At 43.3% G+C, this 19,337-nt stretch overlaps 1 protein-coding gene across 16 annotated transcripts in view; it reads right to left on the bottom strand.

Annotated features, from left to right (window-relative positions):
• The window catches only part of BNC2 (basonuclin zinc finger protein 2), a 556,774-nt gene that overhangs the window by 233,982 nt on the left and 303,455 nt on the right, over positions 1 to 19,337 (bottom strand). For 3 of the 16 annotated variants that reach the window (XM_075594806.1, XM_075594810.1, XM_075594816.1), the window contains exon 2: positions 8,067 to 8,189. The exons of the other annotated variants lie outside the window; for them this stretch is intronic. In XM_075594806.1, the coding sequence (XP_075450921.1) occupies positions 8,067 to 8,108 (42 nt within the window). In that variant the 5' untranslated portion in view covers positions 8,109 to 8,189. The remainder of the gene's footprint in view (positions 1 to 8,066; positions 8,190 to 19,337) is intronic. 16 annotated transcript variants of the gene reach the window in all.

Below are 19,337 nucleotides of genomic sequence, written 5' to 3' on the forward strand. Positions count from 1 at the left end.
GCTCATGCACCGTAACTCTGAAATATTATGTAGGCTCTATAAAATATATCATAAGTAGGACAATCAAATATACTCCATAATAAAAATGTGTAAACAAAGGAACAACTTAAATAACGTTGTCACTATTACATGCCATGCGCTTGTTTTCAGTAACTTTGCTGCATGGTTAAAGAAATGAAACTAGCCGTTAGCAAAGACAATGCAGTGGAAGATGTCTTAGAACTCCCTCTTCTGCACTGTAGGTGTTAAAACACATTACTCAATATACAGATTTTCTGGAGTGTTACTAACCACCATTGTTAGGAAAAGGCTCTGCAATGCATTGCAAGCACATACATACAGCCAGTGAAGGGGTCCAGGCTAACAAGTAACTCCCACAGCAGCAGAGGGATTCATATAATTGACAGCTAAACCCAACAGTGGTGACCATGATTTCATCTGCCTGGTATGCTTTCGGGGAGCCAAATGAATATTTTCTGTATTGACGCCTCACGGTTATACAGTTCAGTGTATGCAGCGCGAAGCCCATGGGGACAAATATACAATGACCTGATGTTTTAACAAGAGAACTTTGTTTTTTTTCAGTGCAGAGATGTGAAATGAAGTAGAGAACGGATGTTCCTTATAGAGTGTGACCCGCTGGAAGTGCTCTCTCTTGCTGTGGAATTTCGAGAGCTCTCCTTAGAGAGACAATTATCACAGAGGGGCAAGACTAAACACATGCATATTTATGATCTACACATGTGTTGCTTCTTACAGTATTTCTAGGTATTTAGCATCAGGCGTGAATTGCCTTTTGTGTTGGCGATCTACATTTATTACACATACAAAGGTGCAGGCAATGGAGCGGAGTCGAGGCAAAGCTTTTGTGCTACAAAATAAATAAATAACAACAAAAGTAAGAATGTTAAATGTATACGATTATTTACAAATTATTATTTAACACAAAAACAAAAAATCAGCATTAAACCAACTATATGCATGAATTTGACTGTACAAGCATACCCCACATTAACGTACGCAATGGGACCGGAGCATGTATGTAAAGCGAAAATGTACTTAAAGTGAAGCACTCCCTTTTTCCCACTTATCGATGCATGTGCTGTACTGCAATCATCATATACGTGCATAACTGATGTAAATAATGCGTTTGTAACAGGCTCTATAGTCTCCCTGCATGCACACAGCTTCGGTACAGGTAGGGAGCCGGTATGGCTGTTCAGGACGTGCTGACAGGCGCATGCGTGAGCTGCTGTTTGCCTGTTGGGCGATTATGTCCTTACTCGCGAGTGTACTTAAACCGGGGTATGTCTGTACATTCTTAGCCTGCGGCCATGGTCGTGGGAAACGGAGCGGAGGTGCGCGCAGGAATCAGTTCAATTTGATTCCACGACACGACGGCCAGGTCACGTGACCGGTTCGCCCAATGAGGGCAAACCAGCTCTGTGACGTCACGGTCATGTCCCCCAACACGCCTCTACCCTGGCCTCAAATCGCTGGCACTACAAAGTGGGTGATGTGATGCACACAGACGCGACCGACAGGTCACTATGGCAGCCTTAGGTGTCATCCATGCTGAAATATTGTGAGTGTGAGTGTGTGTGTGTGTGTGTGTGTGTGTGTGTGTGTGTGTGTGTGTGTGTATTCCATCACATTTTCAGTTATGGTGGGTGAAAATGCAAACCTGCCTTTTCCCCCCAGCATACAGTGTTTCCGCTGTAGCAAGGGATTATGGGAAATTACATGCAAATGAGCACACCGTGTCACCTTTGTGTGTGTGTGTGTGTGTATATATATATATATATATATATATATATATATATACATATATATATATATATATAAATACATACATACACACACAATCTAATACCAACAACTGCATGACATCATAATAATAAGTACGTGTGTAGATAGTTTAGGTGGTGGGAAAAGCCCTTTAAACCGCTTTGAGGAAATTAGACTTTGAATACGTAGCACCCACTTTAATAACTAGGAAGTAATAAAAAGTTTATTTACAGTGTAGATTCCTTTAATATTATCTTGATGAGCAGACATACTGTTTGCAGGAAACCGTATGAGAAACTGCACCACCAACAGACAATTCAGGAACAGAAATTGTTATGATTTAAATAAATCTAAACATTGATTTATTACAGTAAACACACGCAGCCCTTACCTCAGTGAAGGAACACAAGACCAGGACCAACACAATTACAATGACTAGAACATGGCTTCTATGGCAGTGTAACAAGTTTAATGAGAATGCCTGCCAGATAGTGTAGCTGTTAAAATAAACACTGCGTTAAAAGGAATAAGAGATTTTGGATTGCAACCTGGTTCAAGCCAGAGAACTAAAAGCTTCAGCAAGATGGGTGTCAGAACAAGGTCTGGTGTTCAGACGAGATTTTGGTTTGAAGATAACCACACTTACAATGTCTACATAACCATTGGCGGGACAAAACAGCTGTAAACAAAGTCTTTCTAATTGGGATCTCAGAGCTCCTAAAAACTTAAAGAGGCAATCCAAGCAGCAGTTACATTTTATATATATATATATATATATATATATATATATATATATATATATATATAAAACTCGCACAAATAAAAGCCTTTAGTTAGCCACAGAACGGTATCGTCTATTCATTTTTGATTATTAAAGCTCAGCTAACACGGTTCTGATACCTCTACATTATATATATATAGATATATATATATATATATATATATATATATATATATATATATATATATATATATATATATATATATACAGGAGAACTAATCGATCGGCCTTTTAGGTAATTTGTTTTCAATAAAGGTAATCAAAGGCTGTGTGTATGTATATATGTGTATATGTATATATATATATATATATATATATGTGCTGTGTTTAAAACAGCATGCATTGGCTTGAGGATTGGCTTGTGTAATACGAGCTTGAGACAAAAGGTGGCACTGAGTGCTCATTTGCATGTCATTTCCCAGAATCCCTTGCTGCAGTGGAAGTGCTGTATGCTGGGTGACAATGGGGAAAGACAGGGTTGCAGACCTGTCTAAGACATGCAAATGAACATACAGTAATATTTACAGTTGCTATATGTGTATATATATATATATATATATATATATATATATATATATATATATATATATACATACAGTGGTTGACAAATCACCAAAAAATCTACTCGCCACACAAAAAAATCTACTCGCCACCTAGTACCAAACGTGTGCTGCTGGGCCAATATTTACTCGCCCGGGGGTTAAATCCACTCGCCCGGGGCGAGCAAATGTATAGGTTTGTCGAACACTGTATATATATATGCAAATATAGCTGTATGCTCATCTGCATGTCTTAGGCAGGTCTGCAACCCCGCCTTTCCCCATTATCACCCAGCATACAGCACTTCCACTGCAGCAAGGGATTCTGGGAAATGGCATGCAAATGAGCACACAGTGTCACTTTTTGCCTCAATAACCATTTTTAACATGGTTATATATATATATATATATATATATATATATATATATATATATATATATATATATATATATATATATATATATATATATATATATATATACACACACACACACACACACATAAATACATATATATATATAAATGGTTATTGAGGCAAAAAGTGACACTGTGTGCTCATTTGCATGTCATTTCCCAGAATCCCTTGCTGCAGTGGAAGTGCTGTATGCTGGGTGATGATGGGGAAAGGCGGGGTTGCAGACCTGCCTAAGACATGCAGATGAGCATACAGCTATATTTGCATATATATATATATACATACACACATACACACAGCCTTTGATTACCTTTATTGAAAACAAATCACCTAAAAGGCCGATCGATTAGTTCTCCTGTGATCGATCAGCAAAGATCCTGCTTCCCAGGGTTCACTAAATGGCTGCCTTTCAGTTTCAAATCAATCCTTCAGTCAGTGTAACTCAGCAGCTACAATGTATCCTTAAATTAATACAGTAACATTATCTATTGTTACAGTTTGCAGCTCAAACTGCTGGGAATATTGGCAACAAATGATCCCAAACAGGAAATATCTTGCACTGCTGGGGAGTGGGCAAAAGTTGCAATAGAAATCAAAGGATGCTCAGTATATTACAACTTGTACAAAATGGCATTGAGTTGAATTTAAAATAAATAAAGGTAGAAAGTATTATCCAATACTACAGACCTGATTTATTTTTAAAACACACACACACACATGTACAGTAGGATATTGCATGGATTGCTCCTTTAATATATTACATTGCAATGTGTATCCTTCCTAGCTCGTAATATTACCATTCCCATCTGAGTGGTGTTCATCAGGAACATTATACTTACACTGACACTAAAGCCGTGATTATACCAAGAAACGCAAGCAGCGCCGCCCGGAGCGACGCCGCACGGCGACAAAACAAAGAGTATACATCCCCGCAAAGTGCTTATACCTACGGCGACTGTCGCGCCGCTTGCTACTACAATGTGCGAGACAGTTGAAGTTATCCAAATTTGTTTTCAGGTTGCGACGGCTGCGTCACGTGACGCAGCCGTCCAATCAAAGGACAGCCGTCAGCTTCGTCTCCCCTGCAGTCGCGCGAGCAGAAGAATGTGCTTGTGCACATGTCGCTCTGTGACGTCACAGATGCGCGCGCACATTGCAGTTCCTCTGTATAATCGCTGCCTATGGGAGTCATTGAATATAGTCCGAAGTGCTGTTCAGGCCGTTTTGGGATGAAAATCCCAAGTATCGTCACTGGACTTCTGATAACTATATAGAACAGTGTTTCCCATCGGGGTTCCGCGGCACCCTGGGGTTCTGTGAGAGGATCCAAAGGGGCCGCCGGAGAGAGGCGAGTCTCTGCGTCTCTGACCTGTGTGTATTTGTACTGTTGTGTGCGTGTCTGTGACTGTCCTGTTATGTGTGTATGCGTTTTCTGTAACTCCCTGTCCCCTCTGACTCCTGTTAGGCTAAGGCCCCGCTCCCTCCGTCAGCGCGAGCACTGCAGACAAGCGAGGCGCTGACAGACACAGACCGCGATATGCGGTCTGTAGGAAGCGGGAGCCGGGGCTGGAGTGGGAGGGAGGGGGCGTGGTTTAAGCAGGGGCGTGGTTTAAGTGGGGGGCGTGGTTTAAGCGGAGGGACCTGCTACCCTCCCCCCTCCACGGGCTCGGGCTGCAGCAGGGAGCTGCTGCAGGCTGCCCTAGGTGTGTGATCGGCTGGGCTTGTACAGACAGCACTGGGAGAGGGACACTGTATCCGGCTGCAGCAGGAGACTAACTCACATGCTGACACTCATGCACTCACACACACAGGCAGGCACACACATACACAAACACAGACAGGCACACATATACACACACACACACACACACACACACAGGCACAGACAGGCACTCACGCTGCTTTCCCTCCCCGCTCCCGAAGCCTCCCCTCCTCCCGAAGCCTCCCCTCCTCATTGGCTCACAGCCACACCACGTGACGCGTCGACGCTAGGGATTACAATTCTCTTGAATCCCCTAGAGGCTGACGCGTCACAGCGTGTAGTGAGCTGTGCCGTGAGGGGGGACCGGGACCGGCTCGGGAGGATTCCCCTGCTGGTGGGGAAAGCTCGTGCAGCGGGTCCCAGGCCTAACTCCCTGCCCCTTCTGACTCCTGTAACTCGATGCCCCCTCTGACTCCTGTAACTCCCTGCCCCCTCTGACTCCTGTAACTCCCTGCCCTCTCTGACTCCTGTAACTCCCTGCCCTCTCTGACTCCTGTAACTCCCTGCCCCCTCTGACTCCTGTAACTCCCTGCCCCTCTGACTCCTGTAACTCCCTGCCCCCTCTGACTCCTGTAACTCCCTGCCCCTCTGACTCCTGTGACTCCCTGCCCCCTCTGACTCCTGTAACTCCCTGCCCCCTCTGATTCCTGTAACTCCCTGCCCCCTCTGACTCCTGTAACTCCCTGCCCTCTCTGACTCCTGTAACTCCCTGCCCCCTCTGACTCCTGTAACTCCCTGCCCCCTCTGATTCCTGTAACTCCCTGCCCCCTCTGACTCCTGTAACTCCCTGCCCCCTCTGACTCCTGTAACTCCCTGCCCCCTCTGACTGTCTTTCTCCTGTGACTCTCTTTCTCCCTGTTCTGTGTTTTCTGTGACCCTGTCTTGTTGTGGGGGTGCCTCAGCAACTGAGCACTGTGGTTAGGGGTGCCCCCGAGATAAAAAAAAAAGGTTGAAAACCACTGATATAGAACAAGGCCCCACGGTCCACATTCAATATGCTGTGAAGCTGCTTCCACATGTTGAAGAAGATTGTATTCCTATTCATTTGAATGGGGCTCAGCCTGGGGCAGTGGATTCACAGCATAATAAAAAGTGGCCTAAGAAATTATGTTCAAGATATCTCCCCTACTATTAACTTTACTGCACAACAATCATTTGCTTTCGACACAAAGTCCAAAGGAAAATCTATTGGTAGAGACAGCTTAAAGCACCAATCCTGCTTTCCCTTCTTTTTTTAAATATGTTTTGAAGCAGGGGGTCTCCAGAGTTGAACCCCGTTTATTTCAGCTCCGGGGACCCCCTACTTCCCGGGATACGCACCTCCCCAGGAGGTGCAGGCAGTAGCTCTGACTGGGCGGTGTTTGCGGAACATAACGGCGGCTTAAATGTCTCCCCTCGCATGGGCCAATAGGAAGCCGTGATGTCATCCCTTGCAGCTTCCTATTGGCCCACGTGACCGGGACCTCTAAACCTCCAGAGCTGCTACCGGCACCCACTACGGAGGTAAGTATCTTCGGGTGCAGGTGGATCCCAGAGCTGACATTATCGAGGTTGGTTCAGCTCCTGAGACCCCCCTGCTTCAAATCTATTTTTTTTTTTTTAATTCTGCTTTTTTAAAACAAGGATTGGAATAATCTAATTCTGGTCCAATACTCTCATTTTGTGCCAATAATCTGCTCGTGTACAATATCTTGTAACTTTTCATTTGTCTCCAGAATAACAAGCTTTGCAAACCTGGCTGCTGTTATATGGACACACACAGATATATTATTTCATGCCATTTCTTACCAAAGCATCGGATTATAATCACGCACTTTTTTCAACAATAAAATATGCCGTTATTGATTTCCACTGTATGGCCAACATCCAACTTGCTAAAACCTATAGCACAGACTCGTGGAAAGAAACATGCTATATACAGATAAAATCCTATTGGCAGACTTGAGCTCAATTATCTGTATCATGCAGGAAGGACGCCCCAAAGCACCTAATAACATCCAGACCCAACTGGCAATGAGCACGAGGAATGTTTTTAAAACCTTAGGTCAGCTATTATTACTAGAGAAGCAGCAACATCCTGTGGATAAAATACACCCTTATTCTCCTCCATTACAAGCAGAAACACTGCTTAAAAATAAAAGAGCTGCACATGCTGTGCAGTGCAGGCAGGTACTTCGGTGTGCCGTGCAGACAGCAAAATAGAGCGGTGTTGTACCAATTTATTTTGGTCCCTTATAAATTAGTGATGGAAGTCACAACCCAAGGCGGCTGGGACACATTACTGTTGCCCGCCACAGTATTTGCGTGAGCATCAATTTAAAAAAAGAAAGGCACAGATTGAATTGCAAATCGTTAAATGCTGGAGGACAGCGCGTACCAATCTATTCCATGAAGAAAACATGTAACCCTTTGCTGCTTGTAGGACCTGCCACACATGATTGCATAGCAAAGTGTTACTGGTCCGTCTGGCAGTAAAAGGGTTAAGAGTATCAGCTGAAACCACGGTTCATTATCATCCTCTCTGAAGGTATGTGTGAGTATTCCTTTCATTGCATTAGCGACATTCACTGGATGTCCCAATGGGTGCCATTGAAAGGGTTAATGGTACAATCCCACCCCAAAATTAGTATTAACTTGCTTTTTCTCCCACCAACCCCTCCCCCCCCCCCAAATCGAATGGTTCATAAACAGTTTTAGCATTATGGATTGCCACTGTACCAGGGAGACGCTTAATGGTTGCTATTTTATTCCCCAGAATCCCTTGCCTGTCTCATGCTCACTGTTGATTGGCTCTGGCTCACGAGTGAGAGCAGTGACATCATCTGACTTCAATTACAGTTTCATCTTGTCTGCCATGTTGTTCAATTCCAGACAGTAGGGATTTTCAGAAAGACTTCTCCCCACTTCAAAAGGAAAAGAAAACATTATTATTATTATTTTTAAAAGGAAGCGGGAATGTCCTGTTAAGCATCTTTATCCAAGAAACATCCATTTCGCTGCATGAGCACATCTAAAATTTTTGTTTAGATTAACATGTAATAAGGTAAATTTACAACTTGCTTACCATCAGACATTTAGTAACCATGTCATAGGTTAAGAAAATAAGAGGCTCAATCAATTAGGTTTTCTATGAGACAAAAATAATATTTTTTCCCCTCTTCCATAAAGCTTCACCTCTCCTTTTCTCCGCCTGAGGCACTTTCACTAGCATATGAAAACAGCCATGAAACGCTCACTACGTGTGCAGCGATGAAGCGGGGCAAATATATGGCAAGTTACTACGCTTCATTTCTTTTCCACGGCAACTGTTGTGGGGGAAAAAAGCTAATAAACCTTCGCACAAACTTCTTTCTGGTACAGCTTTCCAGAGTCACAGAACGTTACTTTATAAATCCACTGTTTTGTGTATGGAGCAAAATGTCTCTGTGTGCCTTAATCCCCAAAGTGTCACGCATCTCGCTCCCACAATGCACCAGAACAAAAAAAAGGTTTCCAATATTTTTTTCTTTTCCAAAACTAAAAAGCAACGTCCAAGCAACACAAAAACTATCTGGCGCTGTGATTTCAACGTTGCCAGGATAAAAATAATAACAATGCAAATATTTTATGAGCATCTTATAAATTGACTTCTTTACTGCGCTGGTAAATCTAATTTATTATAACACTAAACATGTGGGCCTATCCGATGGAAATCATACCGACCCGCTGGGCACATTTCACTCTCTACATTGTGCAAAGAGATTAAAGAGTGATGCACAAGAAGCATGTTCACTGCGCTCCTTCACTGCAAATGAAAAAAAACCTTATATTTCCAGTGAAGAAATACAGATCATGACTAACTAGTTCAAACAGTCTTCTGTGTTGGAACAGAGGATCAAAAATGCTCCATCAAGGCACCTTCAGTGATTACAAATGCCCTTCGGCCAACCCATGATGTCTTCTGACCCCTCCTAATGTGAACACTGGAATCCCAAGTGTGAGGAAGGACTCCCGTCCCCCTCCTTATTATGAGGGTCAGAGAGCAGCAGGATACTGCACAAAATCAACTCGGACAGTGTTAGCAGTGTCCAACAATGTAGATGGTGTTGAATAAAAACAAATGAGACACCAAGAAGTCTATTTATCACAGCCTACTGGCTGCAAAATGTGGACAAAAGTGGTATCAAAAGGAAAGACATTGATTTAAACTAGATTTATTTTCTTCGATATATCTGTCTCATATTTGCTCCAATTTTGCATACAGGAGACTGTGATAAATAGACTCCAAAATGTGTCCTTTATTCAGATTCAATACCCACAAATTAAAACTTAGATGGGCAACCTCCCCCTCTGCCTGCGTGATCCATCCTTTCCTTGACTCCGCGTACAAAGAAATTGTAATCTAAAAACAAAATGAGAGGCATAGCGTTGAAAATCTGAAGCTCTGCGCAGGCTGGGAACATCAACTTATACAGGACACCTTTACTGCTCCAATACGCCCCACATTAAATAATTACACGCCTGATTTTAAGCAGCCTGTCTACGCAGTGTAGTGGTCCCGCACCGGACATTTAAACATGCAGTTGTCGGAGCGGCAGGCCTGGCATGGCGGGTCGGGTGCGCGGCAGACCGGACATCACGGCGATGTCTCCCGTGGCGAGCTGCCCTGTGGCGAATTGGCCTGGTGGCGGAACGCCGGCAGCGAAATGTCATGTTCCACTGCCAGGTATGCTGTTTTGCGGCAATTTTGCAGCCAGCTGCAAAACGGCATGACCTTAAAACTGGAGTTTTATCACATATGATGACTAAAGCTCACTAATAAATACATTTTATTTAACAGTTTGTAGACCAGACTGTTCTTTCCTAATGCCTCCTAACCACGTCGAAATAAAAATAGGTGAACCCATTCTGCAATTGAGGACACACCCCCTGGTTATCACAATAGGATACAGGTTGGACAAAGGGTTATATAGATCAGGGGTGAGCAAACTTTTTATGCCGAGCCCCCCTTTTTATCCATGAAATTTCTCGGGCCCCCCTGCCTGATGTAATCAAAATCCCATGAAAAAAAACCCTTTATTAAACGGTATACAATGTAAATACAAATATGTCTAAGGCCGCGCGTATAGTGCCCGCGACGTCACCCGTCGCCGCTAGCGAAAGTTGTATTTCGCTTTGCGGCGGCGGCGTGGGCGACCAGGCCATTGATTGGTTCAGGGGCTGTCACATGAGGCGACAGCCCCTTAAAAATCAAATATTGCCGGCTTCAAAAAATCACGTTGCCACGGCACGCTTACTATAAGCGCACGAGGCGGCGGCAACAATGCATTTGTTTTCGGGCGACGTCGCGTCGCCGGCACTATAAGCGCAGCCTAAATACTTACATACTTCAACAGCTCGCTCTTGCAAAATTAGGCTGCGTCCACGCTGCCGCTGAGAGCGGTGACATCACCAACTCTCCAAGCATGAGCACAGGGGGTCCTGCATAATTTTGCAAGCACGAGCGGGGAAGTGTTTACACTTTTTTTTTATTATTTCTGTACATTCATAGTATGATTGATATAGTGGCAGCCTACCCTCTCACATGAAGAGGATCGCAGCTAGGCAGGTTGCCAGCGGAGGAGAGCAGGACCACAGCGCTATTGTAGGCAGACACCGGAGGGAGGGGCGTTTGACATCACAGCGCTGGGGCGTGCTCCTCCGCGTACCTCCGAATCACGTGGCCCCACCTGCACTATTCTATTTGGCCACCCGCGCGCGCACATCTTTTTTGCCTGCACAACCAGGTTTTTTTTCTGCATGCGCCCCGCCTAAATAATCTTGCGCCTGGGGCGTCCCCCCCTCAGTTTGTGCCACGCTGCATTCAATCACAACACCCACAACCAACACACACACTCAATCACAACACACACACACACACACACAACACACACTCAAATCACAACCAACACAGCACACACTCAATCACTACACACACACAGTCACAACCAACACTCACATAATCACCACCAACACACACAACACTCAATCCCAACACCCACACCCACAGACAACCAACAGGCACAGCGCGCGCACACACACACACACACACACACACACACACACAACAATCCATATATATATACACACAAACACACACACATATATATAGATATACACACACACACACACATACATATATAGATATACACACACACACACACACACATACATATATAGATATACACACACACACACACACACACATACATATATAGATATACACACACACACACATATATACACACACACACATATATACACACACACACACACACACACACACATATACATACAAAACACATACACACACATACATATACACACACATACATATACACACACATTTCTACATATACACACACATTTCTACACACACACACACACATATATACACACACACACACACACACACACACACATATACATACACACACATACACACACATTTCTACACACACACACACACATATATACACACACACACACACACACACACATATACATACACACACACACACACACACACACATATACATACACACACACACACACACACACACACACACACACACACACACACACACACACACACACACACACACTGGGTGGAGGGAGTAACTAAACCTGCTCCGGTCCCCCCATGTGCTGCTGAAAACGGGCGGGTAAAAGACAGGAGGAGGAGAAGGGCTTGTCTGTGTGCAGGGAAGGCCCCGCCCCCTCTACAAGGCCCCGCCCCCTCTGCAAGACACAGCAGAGAACTGGAAGCAGCCTCTGCACGGAGCTTCTGGCACAGCTCTGCCCGCCCCCAGGTTTCCCCGCACGCAGCCTGCGCCCCCCCTACATAATCTTGCGCCCCCCAGTTTGCGCACCACTGATATAGATGACACACAGTTAACAAGACCTGCACAGCATCTTCATTTCCGGTGGATTGGTAGAAGTCTGCTTTGATGCCACTTGTATTTCCTGCCACTATGTATTAAATATCTCACGTGTAAAGATATATGAAGATATGAATAGTGCCTTTAAGCATGTCTTGGCCATGATAAGCTTGCAACCTGATCAGTGGGGTTAACGCAGTAATGGTCTCCCCCCCCCTGACTGATCTCCCTGTTTGGCTGAACCAAGGGGTCTCAGAGTGTAGGACTGCAACGATCCATAGCTAGCAATTGGAGCGCGTCGAGCTTCATGTTGGGGATCAGATCTCCTAAACCAGGGGTGTACCAGTGATCCAGCAACCACAGAATCCCTGCTCAAATAATGTTATAAAAAATATATATATAGCCGTGCAGATTACTCCTTGAAACCATATCTATTATCCCACCCCCCAACCCAAACAAACACACAGGCACCTACTGAATTCCAAGCTCTTAACTCTATGAGTCTACAACCTAATCCAGTTGTCCTAGCTGTGAGAGGTTGTTAAAATACCAGCACAATTACAGCGCTTGGTGATTCCTTGTAAAGCCCTTCTCTCTTTTCAGTGGCTTAGCTGTTCCATCCTTGGGGACAATGGCTTCTACACTGCTGGTGGCTGCGCTGATATTCTGCTTATATAATGGGCAGAATTGTAGTCCTTTCTGGTGAAATAAATTAACCCCGGCATGGCTGAGCGGCAACAGGGATGGGCCAGTAACTGCCTCTTTACATTATAGAGGTCAGTACTGGTTCTGCAATGCTCTTTCCCTCAAGAAACACGCACCACTTTCCCATAGCAAAAAGGTGTTTTGTTTTAAACCAGGAATAATCTATGATGTTTTGCTATAGTCCCAGTGAAGGAGTTACATATAAGAAGATATATACCAGAATACTAGCATGCCATATCAATTTGCGATCCCCCCCCCTTGTTAAGGCCTATTTATAGTAAACGGGAAGGTATGGATCCCATATAAAACTCCAGGGGGTGGTAAAGGAGCCAACATGATCACATTTAACACTTAAGTAACCTCTTTCTACCAATAGCTTTCCACTGGAAGTGATTTTAGTTTCATGATTAATCAGAAGTGTTACAAAAAAAAAAAAGGAATGCTGATTAGTTTTAAGAGAACAGCCAATGGTTTTTTCCCCCGTCATATTGGAGGAACTGTTGTTTATGTCTAATAAAAAAACAAGCATATTTAAGACTTGCCGTGAACTCTTCACCTGGCATGCAAGCTATTGGGATACTCTAGGGATAACATAATTTAGAGCAAAAGTTTATTACCAGCACCAGACTCCACTGCATAATACAGTTTACTGTCTTAGAAACATCTACGTACATTGTTAAATTGGAAGCCACAATTCTGTAACTTGTTTGGTTTACTATATGTTTTCAGTTACCCACAAGCTAATATATATATATATATATATATATTTTTTTTTTATACTGCATGCCGGCTGCTAGACACATGTGTGCACGGCCAATGGAATCTGAACTCACTTTAACAGCCTCATTTATTCCTGATGGTTTAAATTATTTCATCACAATTAATGACACCCCCTCAGCTTCCTGTGCAGTGCTGCCAGATGTTCGGAGACCACAAAGCCACTCTCTTCTTTGACGGCTTGTGACAAGTTATCCTCTGAAGGACATTCCCGAGGTGAGCGGGGCCGGATGACACCTTGTATGCTTAGCCTTCCCCCCCCCCCAGCTCTACCTCCTTTGGTTTCCATGGTGAGGGAAGCAGGAAGGCATGTGAAGGTACAGAGGACATTGCAACGAGGGCAAAATGTTTCCGAGTCTTCTAAGCCTGCAGGAGCTCACATCCATTCTCCGAAGCGGTGACGATTGGAATGCCAGCCCATTTTAGGTATGAAAACAACACAGGCTGAATGTGGCCTGTTGGCAAAATGTCATTTACATCTCCGAATCTACAAAATCATCCGTTCCCAAAAACTTTTTTTTTTTTAAATATATATTTATATATGAACTTGAAAGTAATTAGGAGAATTAAAGGTGTCCGCTTTCTGAATCCAGATCTGATCTTAGAGACTACCTTGGTGAGTTTTACAATTTTGGGTTGGAGTCTTTGTTTCCGATTTTCATTTGATATATTTGCTTGGTAATTAAAATAGCCCCAATAAACTGATCAATGAAATCCAATAAACAGGAACATTCTTACTAATTAAGTTACATCACTAAATGTATGGCACAGTGTACAGTTATAGGGATTATTCTGCTCAACCTTCAGTGGCTGTTCTTAACAAGGAATGATCACCTTCCTGAGCAGCAGACTGCAGACTATTCCACCCTTTGTAACACAAACGTCACCGAATGTCTTCGAGCCCACACTCTAAAACTCATTCTGTGCACCTTTTCTGAAAAACTATTTTGTAAATGAATAGGTGAAAAATCAGAGAGAAAGAGACGAGAAAGAATGCAATAGAGAGATAATGAAAGAGAGAAAGATAAAGAGAGAAAGAAAAAAAAAGTAGCAGAAATGGGCAAATGCAGACAAATGTGAATGAGTTTCAGCTCTAGGTCTGACAATTAGAGGTCATTCTACTATTCTGCTAGTCCTTAAAATAAGCGAACACGTGCAGAAGGCTTTGGAAAAAACAGGCTGCCTTAGGTTTGAGGTATAAGCATGGACCTCCTACGCTTATTTTCTATCTGTGAATGCTCACTGGCATGTCATTACCCAGAATCCCTTGCTGCAGTGGAAGCACTGTATACTAGGAGATAATGTGGAAAGGCAGGGTGCAGACCTGTCTGAGACATGTGAGTATGGTCACAAGTGGTATTTTTATTTAATTTACACTGTACGGTAGAGGCTTTTGATAATACTTTTACACACTATAACTTTCTTTGTGTGTGGTTGTAACCTCTACCAGCGTCACATTGTTTAGCCTGTAAACCATCCTCCCACTGAAGAGATCCAAAAAGGTTGAAACAACCGTCTGTGAATAGGTTTACTGGCAAAGCACTTCTTTAACCCAAGCTGTGCTGAAAAAGCTGGCCTAAGTTTACAAAGATCCATGTTAAAATGGGTAAGAAGCAAAAATTGACACGCTGCAAGTACTCATCTGCATGTCATTGTCATTACCCAGAGTCCCTGGCTGCAGTGGAAGCACTGATGCTAGGAGATACTGGGGAAAGGCAGGGTTGAGGACCTGACATGTGACTGTGCTCACAAGTGGTATTTTTATTTGCTGGATGCTGCTGAATATTCTTTATTCATTACGTCAGGGGTGCTCAACTCCAGTCCTCAGGCCCCCCCCCCCCCCCCCAACAGGTCAGGTTTTCAGGATATCCCTGCTTCCGCACAGGTGGCTCAATCAGTAGCTAAGTTGAAGACTTCCGTCTGTGCTGAATCTGGGTTATCCTAAAAATCAGACCAGTTTGGGGAGGGTCTTGAAGACTTGTGAGCACCTGCATTAAGTTATTTTTAAATTTAATCATCCCAAATTGTTCTGTTTGGGCAATAAAAATGTAAAAAAAATTGTTTAAATTAGATTGTAAGCTCTTCGGAGCAGGGACTCCTTTTCCTAAATGTTACTTTTATGTCTGAAGCACTTCTCCCCTTTATGTCTTATTTGTATTATTTGTTATTTATATGATTGTCACGTGTATTACTGCTGTGAAGCGCTATGTACATTAATGGCGTATATAAATAAAGACCATACATACATACAAACCGAGTCCCACTTAGCACACATTAATTGGAGTTGTAAAAAAAGCCATGCAATTAACCGTGACACTTGTTTTACCATTTAAAACAATGTTGCAAAGACTCTAAAAGATGCAGTGATCTCCATCCTGACCAAAAAAAAAACCCGTACATTTTACAAGCTCCCCAAAAAGAAAAACAAAATAAATACACCTCTTCAAAGCAGAAAACCAAAGGTATGCGATCAGGATGGAAAAAAACGGCACTTGGTAGAAAACAAATATATAATTTTAGGTACGTGGGGGGCTGAGGCTTTAAAGTCATTTATTCGAAAGACAGGAATCACCACAAAGAGCCATGTGGTGCGCTAACGGTTCCAGAACGTCGCCATTTTTATACGTTTGCTTGGAGCCATCTATATAAAATAAGATATATATAAGAGATTCGGCCAGAGAGACATAATTCTGTCAGCTATCAGTAAACGGCCAGCAAAATATTCCTTGAAGTGGAGACACGACAAAAACATGGTGATTCCAACATCTGTATTGGTTTCCGCACATAAAATGATGATTGTAACCAGACCGGCTGTGTTTTTTTTTTTTTTAGAAATATAAAATATATTTATGGATTGCAGCGTATAAATACTATATAAAATGTGAACGGTTAAAAGGGTCTCTTTTGTTCTTTTATGGCTTTTTTCCCCCCCCTTTAGATATGAAATGAACTGGGACTCCTGACAGTGGAAAATCATTTCCTCTGGTGAGTGGAGAGGTTATTGTTTGAGGGCCACGGGGTTCCTTTATAGGCCGCGGCTCTAAGGTAAACCTTGCCTGGAGCATGGGGCTATGTGGACCTGCTTTTTAGCACTGCGGTGAATGGCATTAGTTTTGCAGATGAGAGCTGTAAAGCAGAACTGACATGCCGCGCACTTTATAAAATAAAAAAGTGTACTGTTGCACATCTTCAGTATTTGCACACTGCAATCCGGCATCGGCCCTTTTGTTAACCCTTTGTGCGCTGGGCTTTTTCCCCCCCACTTTCGGATTATCCACCTTCCGTCCCAATCGCCGTTTCAGCTCACTGAGAGCAGGGGCCGTCATCTCCCCTACAAGCCAGCAACAATGATGTTGGGGCAACGTTATGGGATCACCAGGTTGCCTCTTTAATATGATGTCCCCTCAACGTTATGGGGGATTCAACGGGTTAAAAGGAAGTGGCTTCCAGCACAACCATTGCCAGTGAATCATGAATAAGTCATTGCGATGCATAATGTTTATGGACTGGAACGTAGAACAGTTTCAAATCTTCAATCCATAACATTTTCAAAGTCTTGTTGTAAGACCAGCACCATCTTGTTCCCGGAGACCACCCCATTCTGTTCTAGGGGTTACTGCTGTCACAGTATAAAAACGAACGATTTGATCAAAGTGGCTTCCAAATCAAGGCATATGGCCAGTACAAACTGACAGATAACATGCACTGCCTCTTTCAATGACATTCAAGGACTTTAACCTTCGACTTATGAACTTTGTCCTGTCATTATGTCCCTGCCTCAGGGACTGTGGTTTTCTGTAACAAGACTCCAGTCTGTGCCTGTGTCACCTTCAAAGGACTGTGCACATATACCCTTTGAGTTGCAACAAAGTAAAAACACTCGGCTACCTAATAACTTTGCAAATTCAGACACCAAAGCCTAACTGCAAAAAGCACAGAGAAAGTTTCTGTTCAGTTATTTAGGAGTTCAGGCCCAATTTGGAAAGCCCTGCTGCAGCAGTAACCAATCGGTAGTGTCCCCCACATGCTATGCGGACTTCTTATCTCATGCATGTGCTATGAATGTTACAGCAACTAATTATGCCTTTTAAATGTGCATGGGAAATTCTTTTAATTACCGTTTTACAAGGGCAATTTCATGCTACACGTCTATGAAGTAATTAAATTGCCAGTTTGGCAGGTCCACCTGTAGCTCCTTTAGTAACAGAAATTCTTTGCGATGTAAATATCAGGCGGACGATGCATTTATTCTGTGCAAAGGGATGTCTACTTACTGTCCTGCTCTTAATTGTCTGCTTTAATCAAGAGACACTTTAACAAGTTTAGCAGAAGAACAGCTCAAATCAAAACAGATCAAATGGCCCATCGAGACCAGCATCCCGTCTTTATCAATAGCCACAACACCTCTTATATTTGTGTCCAGAAGTTTCTTACAGCGGATGTATCTAAATTAGACCGTGTACCCATCAGCAGGTCTGGCCGACAAAAATAATTCATAAAAATGTCAAGCGAGGCCGGAATTCATACAGGTCATTATCATGCTAATATTGCCTAACAGCATTCAGATAAAGCAGACGTTATTGCTTAAGCTGGCGCTATGGCGCAGGACATACACACACACACACACACAACGCACCAGTGGGAGCAATAGCCATTGAAAACATATTGGCCGCGTACAAAACAAAAAACGGATGGGGCTGCTGCGAAAATGTGGTGGGCCTAACACACAACTGGGTGCAGGAACATCTGCAACATATGTATATAGTCAAACACAAAATATGACTGATGTAAGCAGATCAATACGGGTAGCTTGACCATGCATATTCATGACTAAGGGCCTTATTCTATATCCGCAAAGGAGGCCGGCCGGGCCATTTTCGGCTAAAGTTCCCCTATGACTTCAATGGGGAATTTCAGATGAAAACAGCCAAGTCGGCCACTTTGGTGGATATAGAATAAGCCCCTATGTGTGTCAAGACAAGGATAAAACCGCCCGATTTAGAACTTCATCTATAGCTGCGTCTATATTGTCCAACTACACACTTCAATCAAAAATCTCTATGGAGGCAGTGTACTGCCAAAATTCAATAAGGGCCAAAATTCAACTCTAAATTTAATTTAGATCATAGTTTTTCAACATGTTTCACGCCAACACCGTCACTTTATCACTTATCACTCATTGATACAGTGCCGGACGGTGTGTTGGCATGAACCGCGTTGGAGAACGACCTTCTTTTAACATGGCTAAATTAAATTTAGATTCTAATTTTGGCCGGTTATTGCACTTTGGAAGTGCGCTGCCTTCACAGAGATTTGTGCATCTTGCATCAGAATTGCAGCCAGCACGCCGATGGAACTCCCTGAATGGACAGCAATTGAAAACCACAAGTTGTCAGTACCCCTTTCTCCCAATTCACTGGGTGGACAGCCCATACAGAACAGTGGATTTGCAGTATATGAAGACGAGACACTGCTTATCCGAGAGGTGGTGTGAGCTGGGAGCAGTGTGAGACGAAGTCTCGGAGGATACGGAGACTATTACTTTCCGGCTGCCAAATATCCTGTTAGGCGTCTTTTGATGTGATTTCATGAAGAACAGAAATGGAGGTATATTCATTCTGCCTATAATGGCATATTGACAATATGAGGAAATAAATCACCTATCTTTGT

The sequence above is a fragment of the Ascaphus truei genome, chromosome 1 (genome assembly GCF_040206685.1).
Source record: "Ascaphus truei isolate aAscTru1 chromosome 1, aAscTru1.hap1, whole genome shotgun sequence".
In the NCBI taxonomy this organism is placed as follows: Eukaryota; Metazoa; Chordata; class Amphibia; order Anura; family Ascaphidae; genus Ascaphus; species Ascaphus truei.